The following is a 24,798-nucleotide window of genomic DNA, read 5'->3' on the forward strand; positions in this document are numbered from 1 at the left end:
CTACTCACTTTATTCCTTGTTCTGTAAATGGCATTGGTCCACAAATGCAGATGAGGACTTTGGATTTGTATGAACTTCTTTTCAAAAATTCAGAAAGAAGAGCTGGTGAAATGTGCCCCTGTTTGCCATTCCATTCGGAAATAGGTGCTGAGAGAACAAATTCAATGTCAAATCTGGAGAAAAGAAATATTTTTTTAAAGTCTATTAAGTTAAATATATTAACATGTTTCAAGTTCCCCCCTGGAGAACAATTTAATATGTAAAGATTGATACACTTGCTAGAAAAGCACTGGAACAGACTATAAGCAAAGATTTAACAAAAACATACAGGTAAATCCATATTTACTGAAGATTTGCTACAGATGAGAACAGTAATTTGACATTTTTTATCGAACTCATTAGAAAGAGAGCTCCAAGGGATGGCAGAGAACTCCACATTTCTATTAATAACCTGCTTGTATAAACCAGAGTAAAGACCAATTACCAGTGACATGTGCATTTTAATCTCTGACTCAAACCTCTCCAATGAATTCTAGGCCCTTATAACCAATGGCCTATTTGACTTCTTACTGTTACCATCTCAACAGCCTCGACCTCAACTTACAATCTCCCTATCCCACTCCTGACATTATCTCTGTGAACAGCACCACAGCCCAGTGGGTTGCACAAACCAGAAACCTGGGATTTGTCTGCCTCAACCTCTATATCCAAATTCTCACCAAGTCCTAGCTCCTGACTGTGTGTCTACTTTTCTCTTTTCAATGCCACAATGCTGCCCAGTCTCCTTCTTTCTGTAATGCTTCTCCCACGCCTCGCTATCCAGTTCTCAGCTCAAGTACGATTTTACAGGGAAGCACTGTGGTCCCACCAGGCTGGGGTCCTTTTCTCTATGTGTTGTAGAAACGTTTTCTCTTTCTTTATAGCCCTCACTTCAGGCTGTAAATACGTGGCCACCAAGATGATTATTTTATTAATCTCCACCTTCCCCCATCAGCCCATCAACTCCACGAGGGCAGGGACCACGTCTGCTTTGGCTATCGCTGCAGCCCTAGTGACCAACACACAGGAGGCTCTCAAATACTATGGAATGAAACACATGAAAGAAAAAGAAAGGATCCAGAACTAAAACGAGAAAGAATATCAAACCAAGTCTTACAATGTCACTACAGAACATTTCTTCCCACAGCTTTGTAATCTGTGAAGTGAACTGCCACTGAAGAACCATAGTCATTTCACAATTCTATGTTGTACTTGCTGTCTTTGCTCCATTTTAGCAAACACAATTAATTCTTACCATTTTCAGTAGCATCGGATCAAATGCATTTCTACATTTTCCCATGAGTAATTGAGATTTTCTCAAGAATAGCAGGAATTAATTATACATTAATCTGAACCTTCAGAAAAAGTTAAAGTGAGCAGTTTCTCTTGTGAGGTGGCCTTGGGAGCCAAATACCAGAACAGAAACAAGACGTGGCTGGTGCGGCTGCCCTCATGTCACTGTGCACAGCTGGGTCAGTGTTCCCAAGAGCTGAGGGGCCAGCAGAGGCACTCAGACCAACTAGAATACCAGCCGGGGCCAGAGAACCAGGCCCCGCTCTCACCCAGACCCCAGCCTCTAGGTCTTATTTGGCCATTTGTGGAACAAGGTGGGAAAACTACACAACCTCTTACAATTCTAATATTCTGATTTTATATTAAAAACCCTACAGAATGTCTTATTTCTTACTTTCAAGGTTCCCATTTAGTTTTAGCAGCAATACTAACTGCCCCCATACAAAATAGCCTCCCCAAATACTTTCACTAACTCATCTTTTCCTTCCTAGCACTTAAAATTAAGATAGTTTTAGATAATTCCAGAACATGATATTTGTTTACTGTGAAGGTGGGGTCCTTGTCTCTCTTGTTCAATACTGTATCCAGGCCTGGCTTGAGGTAAGTATGCAAAAAATACTTGTCGAATGAATAAAGGAATGTATTTACAAAGAAACCATACTGGCTAAAAATAAAAATTGTACTTAGAAGAACAAAGCCACATGCTGGCATCTATGAAATTACACATAAAATGGATGCAAATTCATCAGTGTATTTTTCTGGAAAGAAGGTCCATAGCCTTTCATCAGATTACCAAAGGGGATCCAAAAGCAGCTGCAGAACCCTATCTTAAAAAATTTTCAATTATACATAGACAATTGGATAAAAGACAGCAATTGTCTTGTTAAATTAAAAATAAAAGATAGTCTTCTCTGGCTCTGTTCCCAACAAGTCTACCACTGGAATAAAACTGCTAAGATATATAAATCAATACTGGTGTCGCTGTCATCTGCAAAAATTCATAATTTTCCTTTAATGAGATGCTTAAAAAAAAAGCCTAATCAGTGGCATACTTTCTGCAGGAATCTACTGAACGGTGAAAAATAACTGGAGATCCTTACATACATGGTATAAACTTTTCATGCATTGTATTTATTCACAGAATGGTCCCCTGGGGTATGCCTTTTGGGCACTCAATGGAAAAAGTGAACAGGAGGCATGGATGCAATTCTTAAGGATATTGTAAAGAGGCTGCTATCCTGCTATCTCCTTCACAGGGCTAGAAAAGAGCTTCAACTGGAGCAGGAGCAATCAAGTTAAGACTCAAGAATACTTTAATGAAGGATTTCTTGTAGCATATCAAGATACAGATGGTTACTGTGGAAACTTCTCTTCTGGATTTTTCTGAATGAAGGCCAACTTACTGTCTGAAATAAGTATAGTTTTGAGGTATGAGGGGGCACACTGGTAAACGTCCTGAAATTCCTTTCTGCCCTATGATTTTAGAAGTGCCAGAAAGAACCAGGATTCCTGAAAAGCTTACCTGAAAATAAATTTAGATAATCCATAAAGTGCAAAGCAACATAAAAAAAAGAGAGAGAAAGAGACAGAGAGAGAATAGACCTGCTTCTGATGAATGCCTATGCGGAAGTAAATAAGCCTGTCCAAAAAAATTATTTAAAGTAGAGTGATAATGATCTGAGATAAAAAATCTTGAAATATAGATGTATTCATTCAATCTAAATCAGAGCCTGCAGTCACCCAACAATTTATTCCCTCCTCCTCCAGCCAATGAGCTTCTAAAACCTACCTCATTCATAGTTCTTACCCCTGTCCCCTACCTTCCTATTTTTACTCCCACAACTCCAGATCAGGCCCCTATATCTCGTGTCTAAAATACTGCTCTAAAACCTTAGCCCTAAGCTAACACATCATTGCTGTCTAGTTCTCCCTAAAAATCCTGATCCAATCTTACAACTTTTTGCTTATAAGGCTTCAGTGGTTCATCACTGTCCACAGAACAGTATTTCAGAGCCTTTGGGGGCCCCAGCTTTTCCTGGTTTCTCTGGCTGAAGAAAAATACTAGAAACAGCAGGAGAGCTTGCTATTTGCTCATGAGAAAAATACCTCACAAGATAAACAGCTAGCAGCTGAAATTAGATAAAATATACATATTACAGAAACATTTCTCAAACTGAAATCTGATGAAACACTAGTGTTCCTCCAGATGTTAGCGGTATTCCATGAAAAAAGCCTAACCTATCAAATAAGTTTGGGACTACCGGGTTAAAAAAAGTTAAACAGATTTCTTTAGAAATTCTCAAAGGCTTGAATATGCTAAGTTCAGAGCAAACCTTCAAGAAGGTAATATGGTGCACACTGTTTCTCAAACTTACCTAATCATAGAGCCCTTTGGGGAGGAACACATGAACATTTCAAGGAAAATATTTCAAGAAACACAGTGCATGAGGAATATCTGGGAGGAACAGAGAGTGGTGTAAGGGTCCAGATTAGGGCCCATATATCTGAGTGCATCACAGGCTGGGGAAAAAGAAAGGGGTTCGGGCACATTGTTCAATTTACTTATGCTTCTGGAATCACCGGCTTTTGCTACCTTAAATGGGACTAACGCAGTGCTAGACCCAATACTGACACCAGAGTACAGAAACATAGTCAGTCATTATACTACAGAGCCCATCAGTAATAAAGGGAGATGAGCTGTGGAATATTGCTGGGCCTTCCCATGTCCATCAAGTGCATATTTATTTAATATATGAATTACACTCAAGGTGTTCCATCACCTGATTTTAGCCTACCCTGTTCCTTCGACTGTAAAACAAGAGGATTGGAAGTGACAACCACAAAGATTCCTTCTAATATGGATATAAGATTTAATGGTTTTATTTTTACAAAGTTATTTCACATTGTTCTTCATGCACTGTATTTACTTCAACAAAAACAAAACTTGACTCTGCTCTTTTGCTAAAACACTTAACATACTGGCCCTCATGTTTTTTCACTCATAAAATCCTACTACCCAAATTTCTTTTCCTGTTCGCAGAAATGCTAATTGTCTCCCAAAGCCCAGCTCAAAAGGCCCTCCTTCCATGAAGCTCTGGTATCCCCACCCTCACAAAGACAGAACTACTCTTTCCTTCCCCTAGACTTCTACAGCATGTGATTCGTTCCTCTCAAGGCACAGACTTGACGGTCACTGCTGTACTTCAGAACTTCTCCCCACTACAGTAGTCCTACTCATTCTGTACTCTTCCCAGCATTAGGCACATTTTGCAAACAGTGAGCACACCAATGCCTGAAGTGATGCACACGATCTGCTGGTGCCCAGAACCGGGTAACTAATTTCCCTGTCCTCTGTGCCCACTCCCTCGCTGCTTGGAATCCCTTTCTTCTTCTCTTTCCCTTACGCCCCAATCATTAACCCCATGCTTTCTAGAAGAAAAACAATGACGCTAACAATTCCAAGTGTGCTGGAACAAGTGTGCGGAGTATTTTACCTTTCTAGAGGCTATTTGTCAAAACGCACCAACAGCCTTGGCACACTGTGACTTAGTGATTCTTCTGATGAATTTTTATGCCACACAGTTAGAGAGGTACAGAACAACTTGTAATCACTATGTCAAACAGTAGGGGATTGGTTAAATAAATTATGGCATGCTTACATGACTGAAGACAAGGCAGCTATTAAAAATCATAGTACTGGGGCCGGCCCGGTGGCGCAAGCGGTTAAGTGCGCGCGCTCCGCTGCGGCGGCCCGGGGTTCGCTGGTTCGGATCCCGGGCGCGCACCGACGCACTGCTTGGTAAGCCATGCTGTGGCGGCGTCCCATATAAAGTGGAGGAAGATAGGCACAGATGTTAGCCCAGGGCCGTCTTCCTCAGCAAAAAAAGAGGAGAATTGGCGGATGTTAGCTCAGGGCTGATCTCCTCACAAAAAAAAAAAAAAAAAAAAAAAAAAAATCATAGTACTGCGCAGGTTTTCCCAACTGGCACTATTGGCATTTGGGGCTGGATAATTCTTTGCTGTGGGGGCTGTCCTGTGTATTGCAGGATGTTAGCAGCATTCCTGGCCTCTACCAACTAGGGGCCCTCAGTTATGATGAGAAAAAATGTCTCCAGATGTAAATGTCCCCTGCAGTGGGGGGTGGGGGTGGTGTAGGGACAAAATCGCTCCAGGTTGAGAACCACTCGTTTAAAATAGTCTATACATAGAATACTCACAATATGCTAAGTAGAAAATGTAGTTATAAAAGGTATAGTCAGTATGACCTACCTCCATTATCTAAAAAATACAAAAGAAAAAGGTATGTGTATATAAGTGTGTGTGTGTGTGTGTGTGCGTATGTGTGATAGAGAGAGAGAGAGAGAGAGAGAGAGAAAGAGAGAGAAAGAGAATGGAAAGATAGGATGGTAGGATTATTGAAGATTTTTTTCTTATACTTTTTCTACATAAATATGTATTAATTTTATAAACAGAGGGGGAAAATCAGCAAATCAACAAATTCTACTATTTATATAAAAGAAATGTGCTATTAGCTTTACTAAAATAAGGTTATTTTCTCCAAAAATGACTGCTTTGAAAAGGAAGGAAGATATTTGTTATATTTATATATTACAAAATGTTGTCCTGAAGTTAGCCTCTTTGTCAAACTATCCCGCCCCCTAAAACTAGTTCTGCAAAGGCAGAGAATTCACAGAGCCAGAGCATTCAACTGAGGGAAGGAGATGGACCAAGGTGTAAACTGAGTCAACTAGGCTTCATAGCACTGCCCAGTAGTTAAGAGAGAGAGAAGTGGAATTTAATTTGGATTCCAGTTTACACAGTAATTGGCTACATCTGCTACCGTATATATTTGCCTTGTTTTCTCTCATTTTTCTTAAGAAAAATAAATGTGAGAGACTTTGCTAGATTTGGAATGTTGTGAATTGAGTCCTAACTACTGGAGTTAACAGTCAAGTGTAAAACCATATTTGGATAAAATTCAAATAAGCTAACTTTTTTCTGTTCAAATTTTATACTAAATGACATGAAAACTAAATTGAAATAGAAATATCCCAAAAAAGTACTTATGGTTTACCTATTTTTTGCAATTCTATCAAGTTTAGCAATGTGGGTAAGAGATACAGTCCCTGGATTCATGAGAAAATAAGCCAACACAATATCTTGTTCACTGTTGTACCCCTGTATACAAGCACATGGTAGAAGCTCACACGTATTTCATGAATGAATGAATATTACAAATATGCTAATTCTGGGCTAGGCACCTACATATACAATCTCAACGATCCCCGCACACGAACAATTCTATGACAAAGGTATTGATGTTCTACACACACAAAAACTGAGGCTCAGTCAGATCAAGTAACTTGCCCAAGGTCACAAGGTTAATAAGTTTCCATTATATAATGACATTTCTAAGAATTTCATTTGCTAATGACATTATCTAGATAAACTCTGAGGACAAGCATAACATGCTTGCTGAAAATTAAAATACTAGATCACATGTCAGCCTCAGTATCCAGCCTTCCTATCCCTCCTTGTTCCACAAAGAATTGAGTGGAAGGCTGACACCTAATCCTACAGAGAGTAGGCTATTCCACTTGTTTTAACTACAAAATTTAAGAGAATTTTTTTTTTATATACTCACAATCCAATAATAATGTAACGAGGGAGATGTGCTCAGGTGTCACATTTTGTAATCAGAAAGTTTATTACTAAAACTAGAAGTGATATAGGAGAGTCAAGATGTAGGAGGGTGATTTAATATACTAAAAAATGCCCTTAAGTGCTAATTAAAACAAAGATGTGACTAACTAAAATTACCTTATATTAAATCTGACTTTTACTTTCCTTTGATGTACGGGACTCAACAATCAATAGTACCACAAAACCAATCAATAAGCCTGTGAGGCTAGGGTTCTCCTCTATCTGCATAAAGCCTCAGAATATGGCAAAATTCCTGATGAACATTCCAAAGGCATTTACATAAGCATGGCTTTTTTGTTTTCCAGGGAGGGCCTGACCAGGAGTCTCAAGGGAGCATCAATTATACAATGCTGGAAGTCAGTGCCAACAGAGCCTCAAAAAGGAGAGCCATGTCTCCAGAAAGAGGAAGGAGAAGGTCAGGGAGTCGAGAGAGAGAGCACACAGGAGCAAGCAGGTGAGAGAAAGAAGAGAGAGAAGAAGCGGAAGGACAACCGAGGGCCAGAGGTGGGAACACTACCACTTCTCTCCTAGAGCTGGAGCGTACCACTCACCTGGTGAGAGCTGTCAGAGCCCATCACCCAGAAGGGAAAAAAAAGGGGCCTTTCCTCATCCTCAATACTCCAGCCGATGGAATTCCACCAACCCAAATTATGTAGACCAACAGAAAACACACAGTTGACTTTGTTAAAAGAGACTTTATGTTCAGAGGCTGTCAACACGTTCCTTTTTACCAATTACTTCTTTTTTTTAAATTTTTTATTTATTTTTTCCCCCAAAGCCCCAGCAGATAGTTGTATGTCATAGCTGCACTTCCTTCTAGTTGCTGTATGTGGGACACGGCCTCAGCATGGCCGGAGAAGCAGTGCGTCGGTGCATGCCTGGGATCTGAACCCGGGCCGCCAGCAGCGGAGCACACGCACTTAACCACTAAGCCACGGGGCCGGCCCACCAATTACTTCTTAAACCAAGTTTAACTCCTATTAACAGCCTAAAAGTCAATGTCTCTTCATTAAAATAATAGTAAATGGATTTTTCTTACACAAGGAAACTATCTTAAAGAATATCTTGGACAAAAAACTGCCAGAAATACTGTTTAAAAAAACCTAGTTAAAAAAGCCTAGCTATGCTGTTTAAACTCTTTTAAATGTTTGTTTAGGAAAACGGGAGCTCAAACGGTTAATACAGAAATGAAACACATGTATACAGAAGTCCTCATAACCACAATTCAAATATCTGAGGTAGGGCTTCACAGTTTCCAAAGCATTTATGCTTTCTCCTCCAATCCTCACACGTGCCTCATGAATTAAGGAGGAAAGATACCATTATTTTATTTGAAGATAAAGAGACAGGCCCACAGAGCTAAGTAATTTTTTAATAAAGTTTCAAGCTAGTGGAAAGTAGAATGAAAACTAGAATTTAGGTCTTTAGGCTTTTTGATAAATGCTGTTTCCAATTTTCTACTTTGAAAATAGTGAAAGATGTTAGAAAACCTAGGAATTTGTATTTCTTTAAATCATGCTCTAAACTGCCATATAACTACCTAAATATAGTAAATGTTATTAGGTTTATGTTTTAAGTATGTAAGAAGAGTAAATACTTCAAGGATAAATAAGTTCAGGTCATCCTTAATTTATGAAAGTCATTTATTAAAAGAGAAAGAGGAGGATGGAAGACAAAAGGGAGAAAAAACACTGGAAGATATCACAGCACTACGTTATTAAGGACATTCAGAAAATATTTAGAAGAACCTGGGACAGCCGAGTTTCTGAGGTCTTTAACTTTTAAAAGGTCTAGAACTTTATGTATAGCACACTATCATAAGCATAAATATTTACTTCAGATATTTTGTGTGACTTACGAAGTCCTGAATTTCTTAGAAATAGCTTTTGATGATTACAGAAATGCTTTCAAAAGTACGATAGCTTGTCCAACTCACTCTTCTAAAAAATTCATTAAGAATTTCCTACTGCTTTCAAATCTCTTTAGGGGAGATGGGGCATATGCCTGTTTAAATTATCTTCTTATTTCAGTTGACTGTGCTGGGGCTCTTTGTTCAAGGAAGCAAATTTTCACTTTGCTCTCCTTGCTGTCGCATTCCACCATTGAGTTCAGCCTGACTGGAACTTTTTTCTATTGCCTATACCAGCATTTCCCAAAGCGTGTACTGAGGACCACTACTGATACAGTTATTAATGTGTTAATGTAAACAAACAAAAATGAAGAAAATCTTGCTAAACAATGCATAAGGAACCCCCCTCTTGAAAAGTCACAATGGACATTAGCATATTAAAGGCTCTAAGAAATCCTGTAGTGAAGAAAGAAGTTTACTTTTGCTTAATCCATCTCACCAAATTTATTTGATCTATCTCCATTATAACAAGAAAATCTTGAATTACCGAAGTGGCTACACAGGATCATTTTCAACGAAACCCAACTCAGTATAAATGACATAAACATGAAGCCCAGTATATATTTTATTGATACACATATGATGTCACATTGAGCTTATCAAACAGTATTTCTCTGGGGGAGGGGTATTAATATTACTTACATTTAGAGAATTATTGATTAGTTTATTATTTTTTTGAAGGAGCTTCCTGGTCAATTAAAAACTCCTATCAAAGGAGATAAGGCCTAGACTAACTACACATGTAAGAATATAAACATAGGACTAATATCAGTTTAATACCTTTTATCTTTAAATGCTAATTTCTCCAATTGGCTTCTCCAAATTATATCATCCTCTGTTTTATTGAAGAACATCAGCTTCACTTTCCTTAAAAGAAAAAACAACAACAACTCAAAAAAAACTATTTTGATTACATTTAAAATATGCACGAAAGGAAAAGTCTAAAAGTGAACTGGCATGAATTTTTTTTAGTGCCAATTAGGTAACCAAAAGTATCAAAAACAAAAGAATCAAGTTAACAAAACAGCTAGGACTGGAGGAGGCAGAGTAAGAAATGATGAATGAGGGGATGAAAACATGTCTATTAAGGTCCACTGAGTATTTAATTTAGAATACTTTATACTAATCTAACAACCTCACAAAGAATAGTTAAAGATAAAATTACATACCTGAGACTGGGTATATTAGTCAAAGCATAATTCAGTATTTTAACCATTGGTGTGAAGCCTGTTCCAGCGGCCAATAAAAAGAGATCTTCTAATTCTTGGAACTGGGATATTTTAAAATTGCCCTCAGGATTGCTTATGAAAACAAAATCTCCTAAACAATGAAATATACACTAAATCAGAAATAAATCAAGAAAACTGAGAAGATTAACCTAGCTGAATTTGGAACACTGATGAGTAACAAGATGAAGGCGTAACTTGCAGACTACATCTCGGTCTTTAAAGTATGGAAAGAGGTTTAGGAATACTCATTAGGCCCCCAAGTATGTCTGGATTATATCATTATAATCAAATTAACAATGCAGTTTTATTACACATTTCCCAACATTATTTTCCCAAACCATCTGGAGTCTCTAATTTACAAACTACTGCCAAGTATTTAACTACAAATTATCAATAAAGTATTGACTGCTAAACTAAATTATAAGCACCTCAAAAGTAGAGTCCATTTATACCTGTCTTGCACGGTTCAGGGTGGAGAACATATATTCACTACTTACATATTGATTCCTAACCATAGTAACAAAACTAGTAGGAGAGAAAACTGAGACAGAAATGTATTCTAAAATCTTAGGTTAGTAAACATGCTAACTTCACCTCCAACAAATCTTGGAGAACACCTATCAATTAAAACAAGAGCTGTTCTGAATTTAATATCTATAAAAACAAAGCAAGATCAGAAACTGTACTTGGAGCATGCTACTTCCCAATCTAGAATCAAAATAGTTGAGAAAACCATTTTCTGCAATGCAGGTGACATAACCACCCTATACCACTCAGATAAGAGAACTGCCTTTAGGACATTTCAGAAATTTTCAGTATAATTTTAAAAACAAAAAATAAAGCTGTCCATATTTTCCAAACAATTTCAAATACTCTGGTTTATTTTTAAATGCTCAGATACTCATATCTTTCCTTTCTTGTCCATAGCAGGATAGTAAGAATCTCGCAGTAATTGATGAATTAAGTATTAGAAAGTAACAGAAGCTCCTTGTTAGAGTTTGAAAGGGACCATAAGATCAGACTATCCTCTGGAAAAAGTCAGCTGGTTGTTTACTAAAGAAGCCTCACAGAATGATATTAATGTGGTAACTTTTGTCCACAGTCCAGTCCTTCCAATGTCATAAAATTGACTAGACTCAGGCAAGGTACCTGATGCTAATCAAATTCACAAGCGATGAAAGTACACATGCCAGAATGGCAACTGATTTACAGCCAGGCCATCTGCATCCAGTGACCTGAACATTACACGCCCCAACCAGGGAATCTCATTCTCAGTATCAGAACATTTGAAAGGCCAAAAAAATCATAGAAAAGTTGCTTGATGAACAGGGTATTGAAACAAAAACGTGAATACTGTTCTAGAGTAGCTCATTTGGGCCACGATGAGGCTTCATGAGTTATCACTACCATGCCAGGTACAACCCCCTAAGTGACACAAGTATTTGTGCCATGGCTACCTTCCCTGGATGAAGCTGAAAAAACACTAATCTTGTTCTTTAGGCTTTCCGTTTCCATGCTCTAGGCTGACTCTCCATCCTGCTCTGTCCACATAGTCTTCTATAAACAGGTTACAATAGCATTGGTTACGCTTCCACTCACTACACTACAATCATGTGTCAGTCCTTCACAAGATGACAATCATCTTCACTGGATTTGTGGGTATTCCAAAATTCTTTAGGTTCACATTTATATTCAATATTTTGGTTTATGTAACTAGAGATGACTAACCACATCCATTACGTATAAACTGCTAAGCTTAACTTTCAGAAAGCAACAAATTTTCTTTATTTCCAGATTTTAGTGATCTACTTCACTGTTACCTCAATGTTACTGCTAATGCTAACTTAGAAAGGAGAAGAGCACTTTTATTGTTAGACAAAAGGCAGTGAAAAGTTGAAGACACAGACACACAAAAAGGAGTAGAAACAGGAAGAGGGTCTCTAAATCTTAACAGATCTCATTATAGTCCTTTCATTAATTATTTCAAGGTACATTTACTGAGTGCCAACTGCCATGCTAAGTGCAAGAAATCCAAGAATAAGTTCAAGACTTATAAAGAAGGAATATTACTTATTCTTATCCTGCAGCTATGAGCAAAGTGTTAGTTATTGGGAGTTCAGAGGAGGAGGGAGCTTCATAAAGGAAGTGATGATGTTTTGTTTGGGTCTTTAAAACAAGGTATTTGACAGGTAGAGAAAGGGTTGATGGGCATCCTACACGAGGCAACTGCATGTACCTATGAATGAGGATGAGAAACTTGTAGAACTCTGAGTAGCACAAGTATTTTGTACAGCAAGAGATGAAACTGGAGAGATCATGAAAGTCTTTGTAGGTCATGGAAGGGACTTAACCAGCTAGGTAATGGAGACTCATCAGAGGTTTCAAAGCTGCAGAGCAACATGATTAAATCTATCCTCAGGGCAGTCTGGAAAGAGAACTGGAAAACGCAGATAAATAGAAACATAAAGATATCAGTTAGCGGCAACTGAGAGAGACCAGTTAGAGGCCAAGAGAGAAATGAGGAAGGCTTGATCTAAGATGGTGGCAGAAGGGATGGAAAAGAAAAATTAAAAGTCACTGGGAGGGAGACTCAATAGAAGTTAGTGGCTGACTGGATTGGGAGGAAGAAAATGGGAAGACTCAAGGATGACTTGCCTCCAGATTGGGTCAAGAATGACCAGGAACGGGGCAAATAATACAGATGAGGAATATGGGAGTAAGGCTAGGTTGGGGGGGGACAAAGAGAACACGACTTTGGTTGCAGACATTTTGAGTTTAAGATATTTGATAGACTCCCACATGGAGATAACTAGAGTACAGACTAACATGTGATCAAACCTAGAACACACAGGAGGTTAAAAAAAAATACTAACCAATCTGAAGATGATCAAGCTGTGGTGTGAAGAGTCCAGCAGGATAGATTTTGATCAAAAAGTAGATGTATTTATTGTTGGGAAGAACTGGTTCTTTGAACTCTGACAGTAAGGAATCAGATATAGGTGTATATGGCTTCACAATTTCAGTATCTAGAAAAAGTCACAACAAAGAAATTCAATTCTAAAAATCTAAAAAGCTCTGAATGCAGATGAAACATACAAATTTTATGATGTTATCAGTATATATTTAAAACTGTATACCTAATGTGTATATAATTCTAACTATACATTCTATATGTATATAGTACATGTATATATACCCAAATCCTATGTGCATTGAAATAATTTTAACAAATCAATACTCTGTTCACAATATAGACAATCTGTTTTTATTAAGTGTGGCATAAGACGATAGGAATTTATGTCAATAAACTCAGACAACCATCTATTTCATCAACATATAAACTTTGTAATGGACCATAACAGAAACGGCACCAAAAGTTTACATAGAGATGTAAGAAGGCACTTACATAATAATTTTAATTATACACCAAATTTTTAACAATGGTTACTGATGGCCAATGGGATCATTTGGGTGTGAGAAAGGGAAGAATTACACTTTTTACTTTATATATTTTGAATTGTTTTAATATATTAGATATTATTTTGGTAATTAAAGAAAAGGATGTTAATCCAATCACTTCTAAGACTATAATATTAATTAATGGATGAAATAAATATTAAAATATATTAATAATAAATATTAATATCAAATATATTTAATATATTGTTTATATATAATATATAATTTATAATATTAATAACTATAAATAATAAAATATTAATAGTTAATAAAAATTCATGATATATTTTAGTTAGCTGAATTCCAAAGAAAGAGGTCACCACACATTTGTAAGACCAAAATTTTATACACGACTCCTTGACATATACAAAATTAATCTATCTGTAAATTATAGTATATTGACAATAACTGCACTGGGAAAGATATCAGCTATTGAATGATAACCTGGCCTTAGTGATGATGAAGAGAAAAACTTAATAGTGCCAACATAATATACTGTATCCACCAAATTCTGGCTGGTGGTCTGCTAGACTGATCGCTGGGAACACTGTGACTGACATGAGAATGTTACCTTTTGCAGCTTCAAAAGGCCAAGAAAACGTTGGACATAAAGAAGGAGGGTATTTAAAAGAGGTAATTTTAGGATGAAAATAAGGAAAAAAGAATTCACACAGTAAGGAATATCTTTACAGAGCTTATACTGGTGGCACACATAAGGAAATCATTTATAAGCATCCACTCATTTTGAATTTTATAAATTCAACTTCATAAATGACACAACCATAAGTGGTTCCTAAGAGATGCTAGTATGTGTTTCTAGTAGTTGTCCTCACGAAGGACCACTTGTACACTCCCTCACATCTTTCATTTAGGTCTTTGTTAGTAATTACAATGCTGGTGGAACCATCTCTCTGACTAGTGGCAATTTCTTTGTTCCATACAATAATACAGCATAGCTATAGTTCCAACATGTAGGAACACTGCATCCACAAACCTAGAATCTAGCTATCACTAAATCCAGCTGCCTAGAAACATTTATTACTAACCTCAACGGCTGCTTCCTAAAGAGACTAGTACTGATTATGAACTGCTTATAAATGATGAAAATGTTTCCCCGAAGCCTCTATTTACCTTACCTGTAATAGTTAGCTTGAGGTAAACGTGTTGCCCAATCGGCACCTGAAGATAAGTGCTTGGCGGGAGCATGAAGCAGAAAAGCCTCGTATCATGAGTAACGTCTTCCTTGGAAATTAACTGGCATTGTCTGTAGTACAAACCTAGGAAGTGATTCATTTTCTCTTATTGATGAATAAATTAAATAAGAAGTAATACTAGACCCACTAAGTGAAAGCAGACTCAGCTTTTGCTCTTAGCGAGCTTGAATTTCACTAAAATACCTACATATTTTAAAAATTCATCAGTATTTTAAAAATCTTACAGTGTTAATTTTTTTCATTTTTTTCCCTGAGGTATCTGTTTTCTAAAACTTGTAAATACTTCTATAATTTGAAAAATGAACTGTATAAAATGAGTGTTATTTCCTCACGTCTGTTTAATATTACAGCATATTAAAACCATTACATTCTAAGAAATTAAAACCTAATTTATTTCTTCTTAAATTCACTTTTTAAATAATTCCATCTTCTAAGCCTCATATTAACAGCTATATAATTAAATTATAGATGTGAAAAATATTTGATAACCAACAAATCTACATTCTAAAGTCTTTTCTTACAGAACAGAGAAGTCCTGAAACTCAAGTATTTAAGGTTTAACAATATTAGCACAATTAAATAATTTTAGAAATAGTTCTTCGATAAATGCAGGAAAAATATACATTCATATGTCTCTATGTTTGTATATATGTATTATATATGTATATGAATTATAGAACATTTAACTGTGAAAAATTGATTAAAACAAAAAAAAATTTTATGTTTAAGGGTGTAAGTTTTGATTATCTGGAAAATAATAAATTAAGTAAAAAACTGAAAATGCCATGTTTGTGGTACTAATATACAAATAAACAAAAGGAATAAAATATTTCTATAAATACTGGAAATATTTGATATTAATATCCCAAGCTCAGGAAACATTTGTATACAGAGCAAAATAATATCATTTAAGTTGGAAGAACTTGTTATAGAAGTTCTGAAAGCATTAATATTTTCACTAGTAAATCCTCTTTTGGATGTAAACAGCATACCAGAGTAGACTGATGATATTAATTTGTTTCATTATTTCTTCTCTTATAAAACAGCATTTATAGAGGTATAAAGGAATCAACTCTAATAAAGCATTTCTTATCCTAATTATTCTCTCTTTTTTTTTTTTTTACCTAAAAATATTTAAGTAAGTACAGAAAGATTTACTACAGATCTTAGGACGTGAAGGCCCAACATCCAATAATCACTAGTTAGTGGAAAACTGAAATTCACATATAATCCTAAGAAATCATTTTGGCCACATTTTCATACAATTTCTCTTCTTTCCTTGTCTCCTTTGGCCCCAAAGACCCTGGTCACTAAATCTTTCCACCTGCTACCATGATAGCTTAGCGTGCACTACCTTTAAAGTGCACAGCGGCACACCAAAACCAACGGGTATCATTCAAATCACCTCATTCTAGAGCCAGAGCATAGCTTGGACCAGATTAGACACAGCCTCATCCACCAGGAGAAATGAAGATTCAAATGATCTTATCCCTTCCTTTCTGGGACCCAGAGTAAGAATGCAATCAGAGACCCATGCACTACATGTCTAAGCCTTTAAAAGTTATAAAATAGATGAATGACTGTTAAATAAAATATGTTCTATGCTGTACCTTGAAATATACCTTAATAATGTCCTAGAAGGTTAGCTATAAATTCAAGATTTTTGAACTCCTCAAAGTTTCACAAAGGAAAATGCAGAGAAATGACAGTTGCACCCCCAGTGACTGACTATGGCCTGCCCCCTCCTCCTCTCACCCTGGCTCTGTCTGACACCGAGTGCAGCCTTATGCAGGTGTGGACACACCAGCCCACATGTTCAAGATCATCCACTTGCTCTCCCCACAAACAGCCTTGGTCACTCCCTGGATACAAGTGAATTTGGGGCCATTTGGGCAGGGAATCCTGGGGTTCCAGATTCCTGGAGTGCAGTGTTGAAGGAAAGAGGGTGAACTCCAGGTGGACATTTCCTGGCCCTGCACGCTCCTCCTCCTGTGGGAGGGGTGTGGCTGGAGGAGAGCCACTGTGGAGTTCTCCAAGTGTGAGTTCAAGGCAGGTGCCTGTCCTGCCCATAGCAATTTCTTGTCATCAATGTAGTGCACACCCTTCTGATAACTTCACTGCTGGATGAACAGGTTCATCTTCTGATTTGACAATTTCAACTCTAGCATTTGCCAGAAGGGATATGCCACAGTAAGTGTGCATCTTTTCAATTACACTTAAAATAGAAGGAAACCCTGGGTTACAGTAATTCATTAACTTTCCTTTTAGAGAGTTAACACAGTATTTTTGCCATTTAACACCACAGAGATAATCTCAACATCTTACATATAAAAGTCTGCCATAATTTCAAAAAACATCCCAACTAAGGGGGGAGGGGGGAGAGCGAAAGGGATGATTAGGCACATGTGTGTGGTGATGGATTGTAATTAGTATTTGGGTGGTGAACATGATTTAATCTATGCAGAAATAGAAGTATAATGATGTACACCTGAAATTTATACAATGTTATAAACCACAATAAAATAAAAAATTTAAAAAAAAATCCCAACTCAGAGGTTTTAAGAAAAATTTAACAAAGTTTTCATCTTTCCATTGCACTGAGGAGAGAGACAGCGTAGACAGAATTGAAGCATATGAAGAAAAAGTATAAAGCAGATGTGCTGGCTACTTCAGTCTGGACAATGCCATTATTTAAGTGGCAGGTCTCTGGCTTTGTAAGCATAGATAATTATACAAGAAAATGAGAAACTAAAAATAAATATAAGATGGTGAAACAAAAACATCAGACAGAAAAATTTCTGCCCAAAATACCTAACTTCTTTTAATAACATACATATAATGTTACTTGGGGTGATACTGAAACACTGAGGATAATATGATAATTTGGGTATACCTTTTTCTTCTTGTTGAAAAGAAACTATATTTTTTCTTCTAAGGAACAGAATTTCACAAGGTTAAAATATAGACAAAGTCTTCAGTGGGAGATAGAACAGAAAGAGAACACTGGACTAGGAGTCCACACTGCCTTCAATCTGGCCTTCAACCCCAATTTGAACTTAGTATACTTATAAGCACCTATCCACTCTTACTTTCCCTACTGGAAACAGAGGCTTACAGAAATTAAACAGCTTGCCCAAGGTCACAGAGCAGCGGGAGAAGATGCGGGATGGGGCAAGAAGCCATTAGAGTTTCTTGCTCCAGTTCACAGGCCTTGTTCAAAATGTATGAGAACCACTGTTCCAGACCAGCATATGATTCTTTAGTGTCTTCCTCCTTGTTTTAACCATGTCAGTTCAAGCACAAATATTTATAGATTATCTCTCCACCCTTTACAACTCCCTACTAACTATTTAATGTCCAAATTAAGGAACTAGTTTAGCAAGTCAAGATTCATCCCAGGTACATCTCTTCTTGAATATCCCCATTCTCTATTGTTCTGATCAATCATACTTTTTCTCAGCACTCTTTCAATTATCTAAATGTCATTTACTTACCACCTAATTTGCAATCTACCTTTAGTCATTTTTTCCTCTAAGACCTTCCTGAACCAACATAGGGCAACCAATTAGTGGGACTACATACTTAAAAATGAAGTTGATGGAAAAGAAACAACCCAAAACATACTAACATCTATAATACTTAAAAATATATTGATTTACATACCTAGATATGTCAACACAGAAAAACCCACAACCTACAGCCATTCAATTCAATGGACATTCTATTTAGAATCTGTCACAGTTCATACAGCAGGGGCCAGGCTGATTTAGATGTGTTAGCTGTCTGTTTCTGCCAAGACAGTGACCTTGATGAGCAATGAACTTGACTGCAAGGATGATGTTTAGAACACCTGAGTATAAATTATTTTCAACCACTGTATAAATGTTTAACATTTTGCCTACTGATAACTCAAATTCACGAAGTCATTAGAATACCTTCCCATATTGAAGAAACAACCAAGTTTGAGTTATTGCATGCTTTTAAAAGTATTAACATAACTGCATTTATTTTGTTGTTTTTTAAAAAATTATTCAGTCTTTTCATTAATTTTGATAAGGCTTCCACTTAGTCTCTTGTAGTATAGTTTTATCATCCTCACCCAAACTACTCTCGTATGTATGAATAAAAATACACTCACGACACACCTGCAAACACCAGGGGTGACAAATATCCAGAGGCACAGGTCTGTTCATATACTGGGGTAAAACATAATGGAGCAGAATGCTCAAAGACCGTGCATTTCCACACATGATTTTTAACTCAGAATTAGAAACTGACAGTAAAGCATAGATTTCCTTTTGTTTTAGCCATTATTGTTAAAAATATTCCTCAAGTATATTAAGATGTTTTACTACCTCAACTAGACTGCCGTAAACTGAATCTTTCAAGGTGAGGACTTTGTAGAGATAAACATCAGTGTTAAACTAGGAAAAAGGCAGCTCTTTCTCCAAGACTAGATTTAATGGGGCCTTAGACAACACACCATTTAGCAAGATTGTCACTAAATTCGAACATTTTTATACCTATCGCCTTTCCTCTCATGTTCCATAACTAATAATTCAGCCAACATTATATACTGAAGTGCCTGAATCACCTGAATTCCAAGTTTTTAAACTCCTTCTATTTTATTTTTTTAATATAGTAAATAATTTCTTACTCAACTACAGCCTGCCCCATCTATTCTGTGTTTTTTCAGATTCCATGTTTGGGCCAACAGAAGCTAAAATACGATGGCAAGATGACAAAGGATTGTATAGTTATTGTGCAAGCAACAACTTCATACCTGCTGGGCAGAGGAGCTAAATTAAGAGAACAAACCACAGTGACGTTTTTATTTGCTATCCACAATATTTCTTCATTTCTAGTAATTCTGAATGCTTTTTTTAGGCAGCAAAGAAACATGGATGCACAGGCAATGTTTGGGGAGAGGTGAAGGGGGTTTTTCTACATCCGCAAGAAGATCTGTTCATTGTGAGAGCAAGCAGCTCGCCTGCAGGATCACGGGCACTACAGAAAGTCTCAATTAAATGACTGCTCAACAGTGTCCTGAAAGTAACATTTACAAGTACTTCACTGTGTGCATGTACATGTTTGTGTGTATGCGGTTTCAGCAGCTAAGAAGTCCTGATGAAAGTACAAGTCAAACCATGCAAAACTGCCAGTTTTCTAAGTTAAAAACAGTTATATGTCAGCAATTTCATTCAGTTCAATTTAAATTAAAAAGAGAGTTACAGGGGGTCACCCCATGGCATATTGGTTAAGTTCGGTGCACTATGCTTTGGCGGCCCAGGTTCGGTTCCCAGGTGTGGACCTACACCACTCATCAAAAAAAAAAAAAAAAAAGAAAGAGAGTTACACATTCAATAGATATATATATGTAACCTAAAGGTTCATAAATGGCTGCTGACATCACAACTGTGACACAATTTTAAAAACCTTGTTCACAATTTTGTATCCCAAGATTCATTTACTGAGTTGTTTGTTGCCAAATCATTAAAACTACCTTTGTCTGGCGATCAAAGTCTCCATATTACTGGCAACCACAATTAAAATAAAATTTTAGGTTGGGTATAGAAATAGTAACTCAATTATCTATTAGTTTCTGATCCTTAGTGGACAAATGAGTTCCTCGACCATCACACGCAGACACACACACACAACTCCTCACTCATAATCATCATCTTTGGGGAGAAAAAAAATAATTGGAAGCATCCAATTTATAAATGGTAGCCTAATTCCATTAATACAATTTAAAATATCACCCATTACATTTGGATTAAAGGTAAAACTGTAGTAGTTTCTCTTCTCTGATTACATTCTTTGCTGTATTTTAATCGTTCGTGTAAGTAAACTCTAGATTTGACATGAGAAGGTACTGTTTTAAGAGTCTTCAATTTACATGTTTATTTTGAAACTAAAATTCTTTTAGCTAGGAAATTTCAATAAGAGGAAGCCAGCATGCTAATATAAAAGTCAATAATTTTTGTAATATACATTGAAAACCTAGGAACCACATGATGGACTATAAACATTTGAAGTTACTGACAGCAAGTTAATATAATACTTTGATGATGTAAGTATTCAGCTTTACTAGTGAAGCAAGTAATCTATAGTTTTTGTCATGATTTAAAGGGGGAAAGGGCAAAAAAGAAATTATCTTTGCTAATTCAGTCAAATAAATAAAAACATCCCCTAAACTCTGAGTCATTTTCCAAAGTGGAAAACCTAATTCACTGAAAAATACATGCTTGGCTCCAATTTCAGACAAGAAGGCTAAAGCCAGCTATGGTGGTTCATGAATCAAGTACACATTTATGGCAGGGATAAAAGAGTTCACGGAAAGTCTCAGGAAATTGCAGAGAAGAATATTTAGGGGATGCTCATTCTAACAATTTCCAAATGGAGGTCAGCCTTGGTTCTCAGTATCATTTATTGGCTTTTATCTGGTTTGCTATGCTTTTTCAATTACTAGATAGTCAGATAATTTCAGGGCAAGAGATTTCACTTTAATAATATCCCTTTTCACTTTCACTGTCTTTTACCTATTCTCTTCTGATTTGCTAGATCACACTTTTATTCCTCTATGTTCTCTATCTAATACCACAAAATTCAGACCTCCTGCTCTGGTAAAATTAATCTATTTGACCTTTCCTACACATGGCTTATATTTTTCTTTCTCTAAAACCTGCAAAATGCCTGGCACAATAAGTACTCTAACAATTTGAAGCACTGCCTAGAAAGCCCTTCATAGTTTTTTGTTGTTGGTTATTTTTTTGAGAGTCACTTTCAAAACACTGCTTGAAATTCACCTCCTTCGGGGAGTCTATTCAAGGTCAAACTCATCTGTATCTGTTCACTTGCGGTTACCTCAGAATATGTTCAGTTTGTATTATATAACTTGCCCTTGTTGCCCTGTTTCTTTATAAAAGTATTCTTTATCCTCATGTCAGTGTATGTTCTTTCTTCCACCTGAAAAATAATTTCTAATGCCTTTTGTTTTATACCACAGTACCTAAAAAAGCCTTCTACACATAATGTGTATTCAAAATAAGGCTACCTGATACTTTTGAGAAAATTAAAATATTATCCACAAATATATCTTTATAATTTTAAATATTTAAAGATGTTAAAGTGAATACATGCAGTTTGTTCCATCTAATCCCCTAAAAGAACAGCAAAGATGATTTTTATGTGTGTTTGCTTGTTTTTTAAGGCATAAGCCTGTAAGGACAGGAAGAATTGAAATAAGAAAAAGCAACATAACTTTGGGAACTCACAAGGCAAAGTAATGACTGGTAACTGACTCAGCAGACTCAATAAAGCTGAGTCCTAAGCTAGAAGTACAGAAAGCCAAGACTCAACTCATGTATGGTAAAAAATCCCTTTAAGGCTCTGGAGTCAGAGTGAAGGTGGTGCCAAAACCACTTTCTGGATGAAAGTTCCTTTAAGAAGCCTAGTTTCTCCAACTCGCCCCCCGCCCGGTGAAGTCCTCCCCTACTTAGTACAGCCCCATGACTGACCTTCTCCTATTCTGGCAAAATATTATAAGTTTACTCTTCAGAGGTCAAAGAAAGGGTCTCCAGATTGGGTATATGTTATAGGCTGAATTGTGTCCCCCTCAATTTTCATACGTTGGAGTCATAACCCCCAGTACCTCAGAATGTGACTGTATTTGGAGATAGGGTCTTAAAAGGTAATTAAGTTAAAATGAGGTCATCAGTGTGGTCCCTAATCCAATATGACTGATGTTCTCGTAAGAGGAGGCAATAAGGACACAGAACACACAAAGGGAAGACCACGTGAAGATGGCCATCTGCAAGCCAAGAAGAGAGGCCTCAGAAGAAATCAACCTTGCCAAGACCTTGATCTTGGACTTCTAGCCTTCGGACTGTGGGGAAATACATTTCTGTTGTTAGGCCACCTAGTCTGTAGTACTTTGTTATGGCAGCTCTAGCAAATTAATACAGTATACTAGGCAAAAAAACAAAGGATATGAGGTTTACAGACGCCCATCCTTCTTTCCCCACATGACTTCTGAAATGTTAGGTGCAAGGTAGGAGATTGTTTACTCTGGAGACTCTGACAAAATACTCGCATTAAATTTTTCCCAAGGAAACGATCGAGCCACACAGTGAATATTACTGTCAACAAGACACATCCACTTGTACAGAGTTTTCAATAAGCTTTTAGAGTTCCATCCTGAACTATGAGCAGATAGTCAAGGATCAGCAGACATTCAAAGAAAGCATCTAATATGAAAGACAGACCAAAACGAAAAAACAAACTCTGGGGACACAGAGGTTACACTGGGAGAAGAAAACTCCAAAACACTATCAGTAATTCTTAAAAAGATAAGAGAAGCCAGTAAGAATAAGATGCTAAAACAAAGAAACAGAAATCAAAAGAGTTAGAAGTTAAAAATAGTAGAAATAAGTAACTCAATAGAAGAGCTGGAAGAGACACAGCTGAAGAAATCTCCCCCAAAAACAGAACAAAAGGACAAAACTGAAAAGAGAGAAAAGATAAGCTAGAGAACTTGTTAAGGAAGTTTAAAATAAGAATACTTCTAGAAAGCAAAAACAGACCATAAGGGGAAGGAAAATCAATATTTCCCATAATTGAAGGTCCTAAGTTTCCACAATGAAAAGATAGCACAAAGGATGGACGACCAGCACAAAAGATGAAAACAGATCCACGTTAAGGCATATCAAATTGTGAAATTTCAAAACACTTGGAACAAGGAGCAAATCCTACCAATTTCCAGAAAGAATATATACAGTGTGTTTACTAGGTGAAAATTTATCAAGCAGAACACTTATAATATGCACTCTTTTCTATAAATATGTTAGATAAAAAGCTCACAAAAATAAAAGAAGAAAGGAAACGAATAAAGGAATAAAATGAAGAAAGGAAATGAATTACATCCTTTAGGAGTAAATTGAGAAACTGGTTTAGGTAAGCACAAAAACAATAAACAAGTCTTCTTTAGTGTAAAAATATGAGATGTGCATACAAGGCATAAACTTAAACTTGTTGTTGCACCTTTTATAAAAAGGAACCTGAAGGAGTGAATGGTTGGACAACAGTCTAAGCACAAGTGGGCTTCCCCATTCAGGTATCATTACCTAATGATTTTGTTATGCCTAACATTAGATAGCAGAGTCAGAAATTTAATCTTTGTTAATAAAAGAGTTTTCTAGACAAGCAAAAGCTAAAGGAGTTCATCACCACTAAAGCAGCCTTACAAGAAATGTTAAAGGGACTTCGTTAAGCTGAAAAGAAAGGGCACTAATTAGTAACAAGAAAACATATGGAAGTATAAATTTCACTGGTAAAAGTAAATATATAGGGCCGGCCCCGTGGCTTAGTGGTTAAGTGCGCACGCTCCGCTACTAGCGGCCCGGGGTTTGGATCCCAGGCGCGCACCGACGCACCGCTTGTCCGGCCATGCTGAGGCCATGTCCCACATACAGCAACTAGAAGGATGCGCAACTATGACATACAACTATCTACTGGGGCTTTGGGGAAAAAAAAAAAATGAGGAGGATTGGCAATAGATGGTAGCTCAGAGTCAGTCTTCCTCAGCAAAAAGAGGAGGATTACCATGGATGTTAGCTCAGGGCTGATCTTCCTCACACACACAAAAAATAAATAAATAAATAAATAAAAATAGCTTAAAAAAAAAAAAAAGTAAATATAGTAAATATATAGTAAAGGTAGTGGGTCAATCACTTATAAAGCTAGTATGAAGGTTGAAAGGTAAAAGTGGTAAAAATAACTATAACTACAATAATTAGTTAAGGGATACACAAGATAAAAAGATGTAAAATGTGAAATAAAAAACATAAAATGGGGAGAGGTAAAAATGTACAGTTTTAGAATGAGATCAAACTTAAGCTGTTATCAACTTAAAATAGACTGCTACAAACATAGGTCGTTAGAAGGCTCATGG

At 36.7% G+C, this 24,798-nt stretch overlaps 1 protein-coding gene across 3 annotated transcripts in view; it reads right to left on the minus strand.

The window, feature by feature from the left end:
- Positions 1-24,798, minus strand: part of LOC131420560 (cytochrome b5 reductase 4) — an 81,344-nt gene that overhangs the window by 4,389 nt on the left and 52,157 nt on the right. For 2 of the 3 annotated variants that reach the window (XM_058566690.1, XM_058566689.1), the window contains 5 exons: positions 14,769-14,909; positions 13,047-13,199; positions 10,114-10,264; positions 9,725-9,811; positions 9-173 (listed from right to left, as the gene is read on the minus strand). In XM_058566690.1, the coding sequence (XP_058422673.1) occupies positions 9-173; positions 9,725-9,811; positions 10,114-10,264; positions 13,047-13,199; positions 14,769-14,909 (697 nt within the window). The remainder of the gene's footprint in view (positions 1-8; positions 174-9,724; positions 9,812-10,113; positions 10,265-13,046; positions 13,200-14,768; positions 14,910-24,798) is intronic. The other variant, XM_058566691.1, reaches the window with a different exon arrangement.

The sequence above is a fragment of the Diceros bicornis genome, chromosome 23 (assembly GCF_020826845.1).
Source record: "Diceros bicornis minor isolate mBicDic1 chromosome 23, mDicBic1.mat.cur, whole genome shotgun sequence".
Lineage (NCBI taxonomy): Eukaryota > Metazoa > Chordata > Mammalia > Perissodactyla > Rhinocerotidae > Diceros > Diceros bicornis.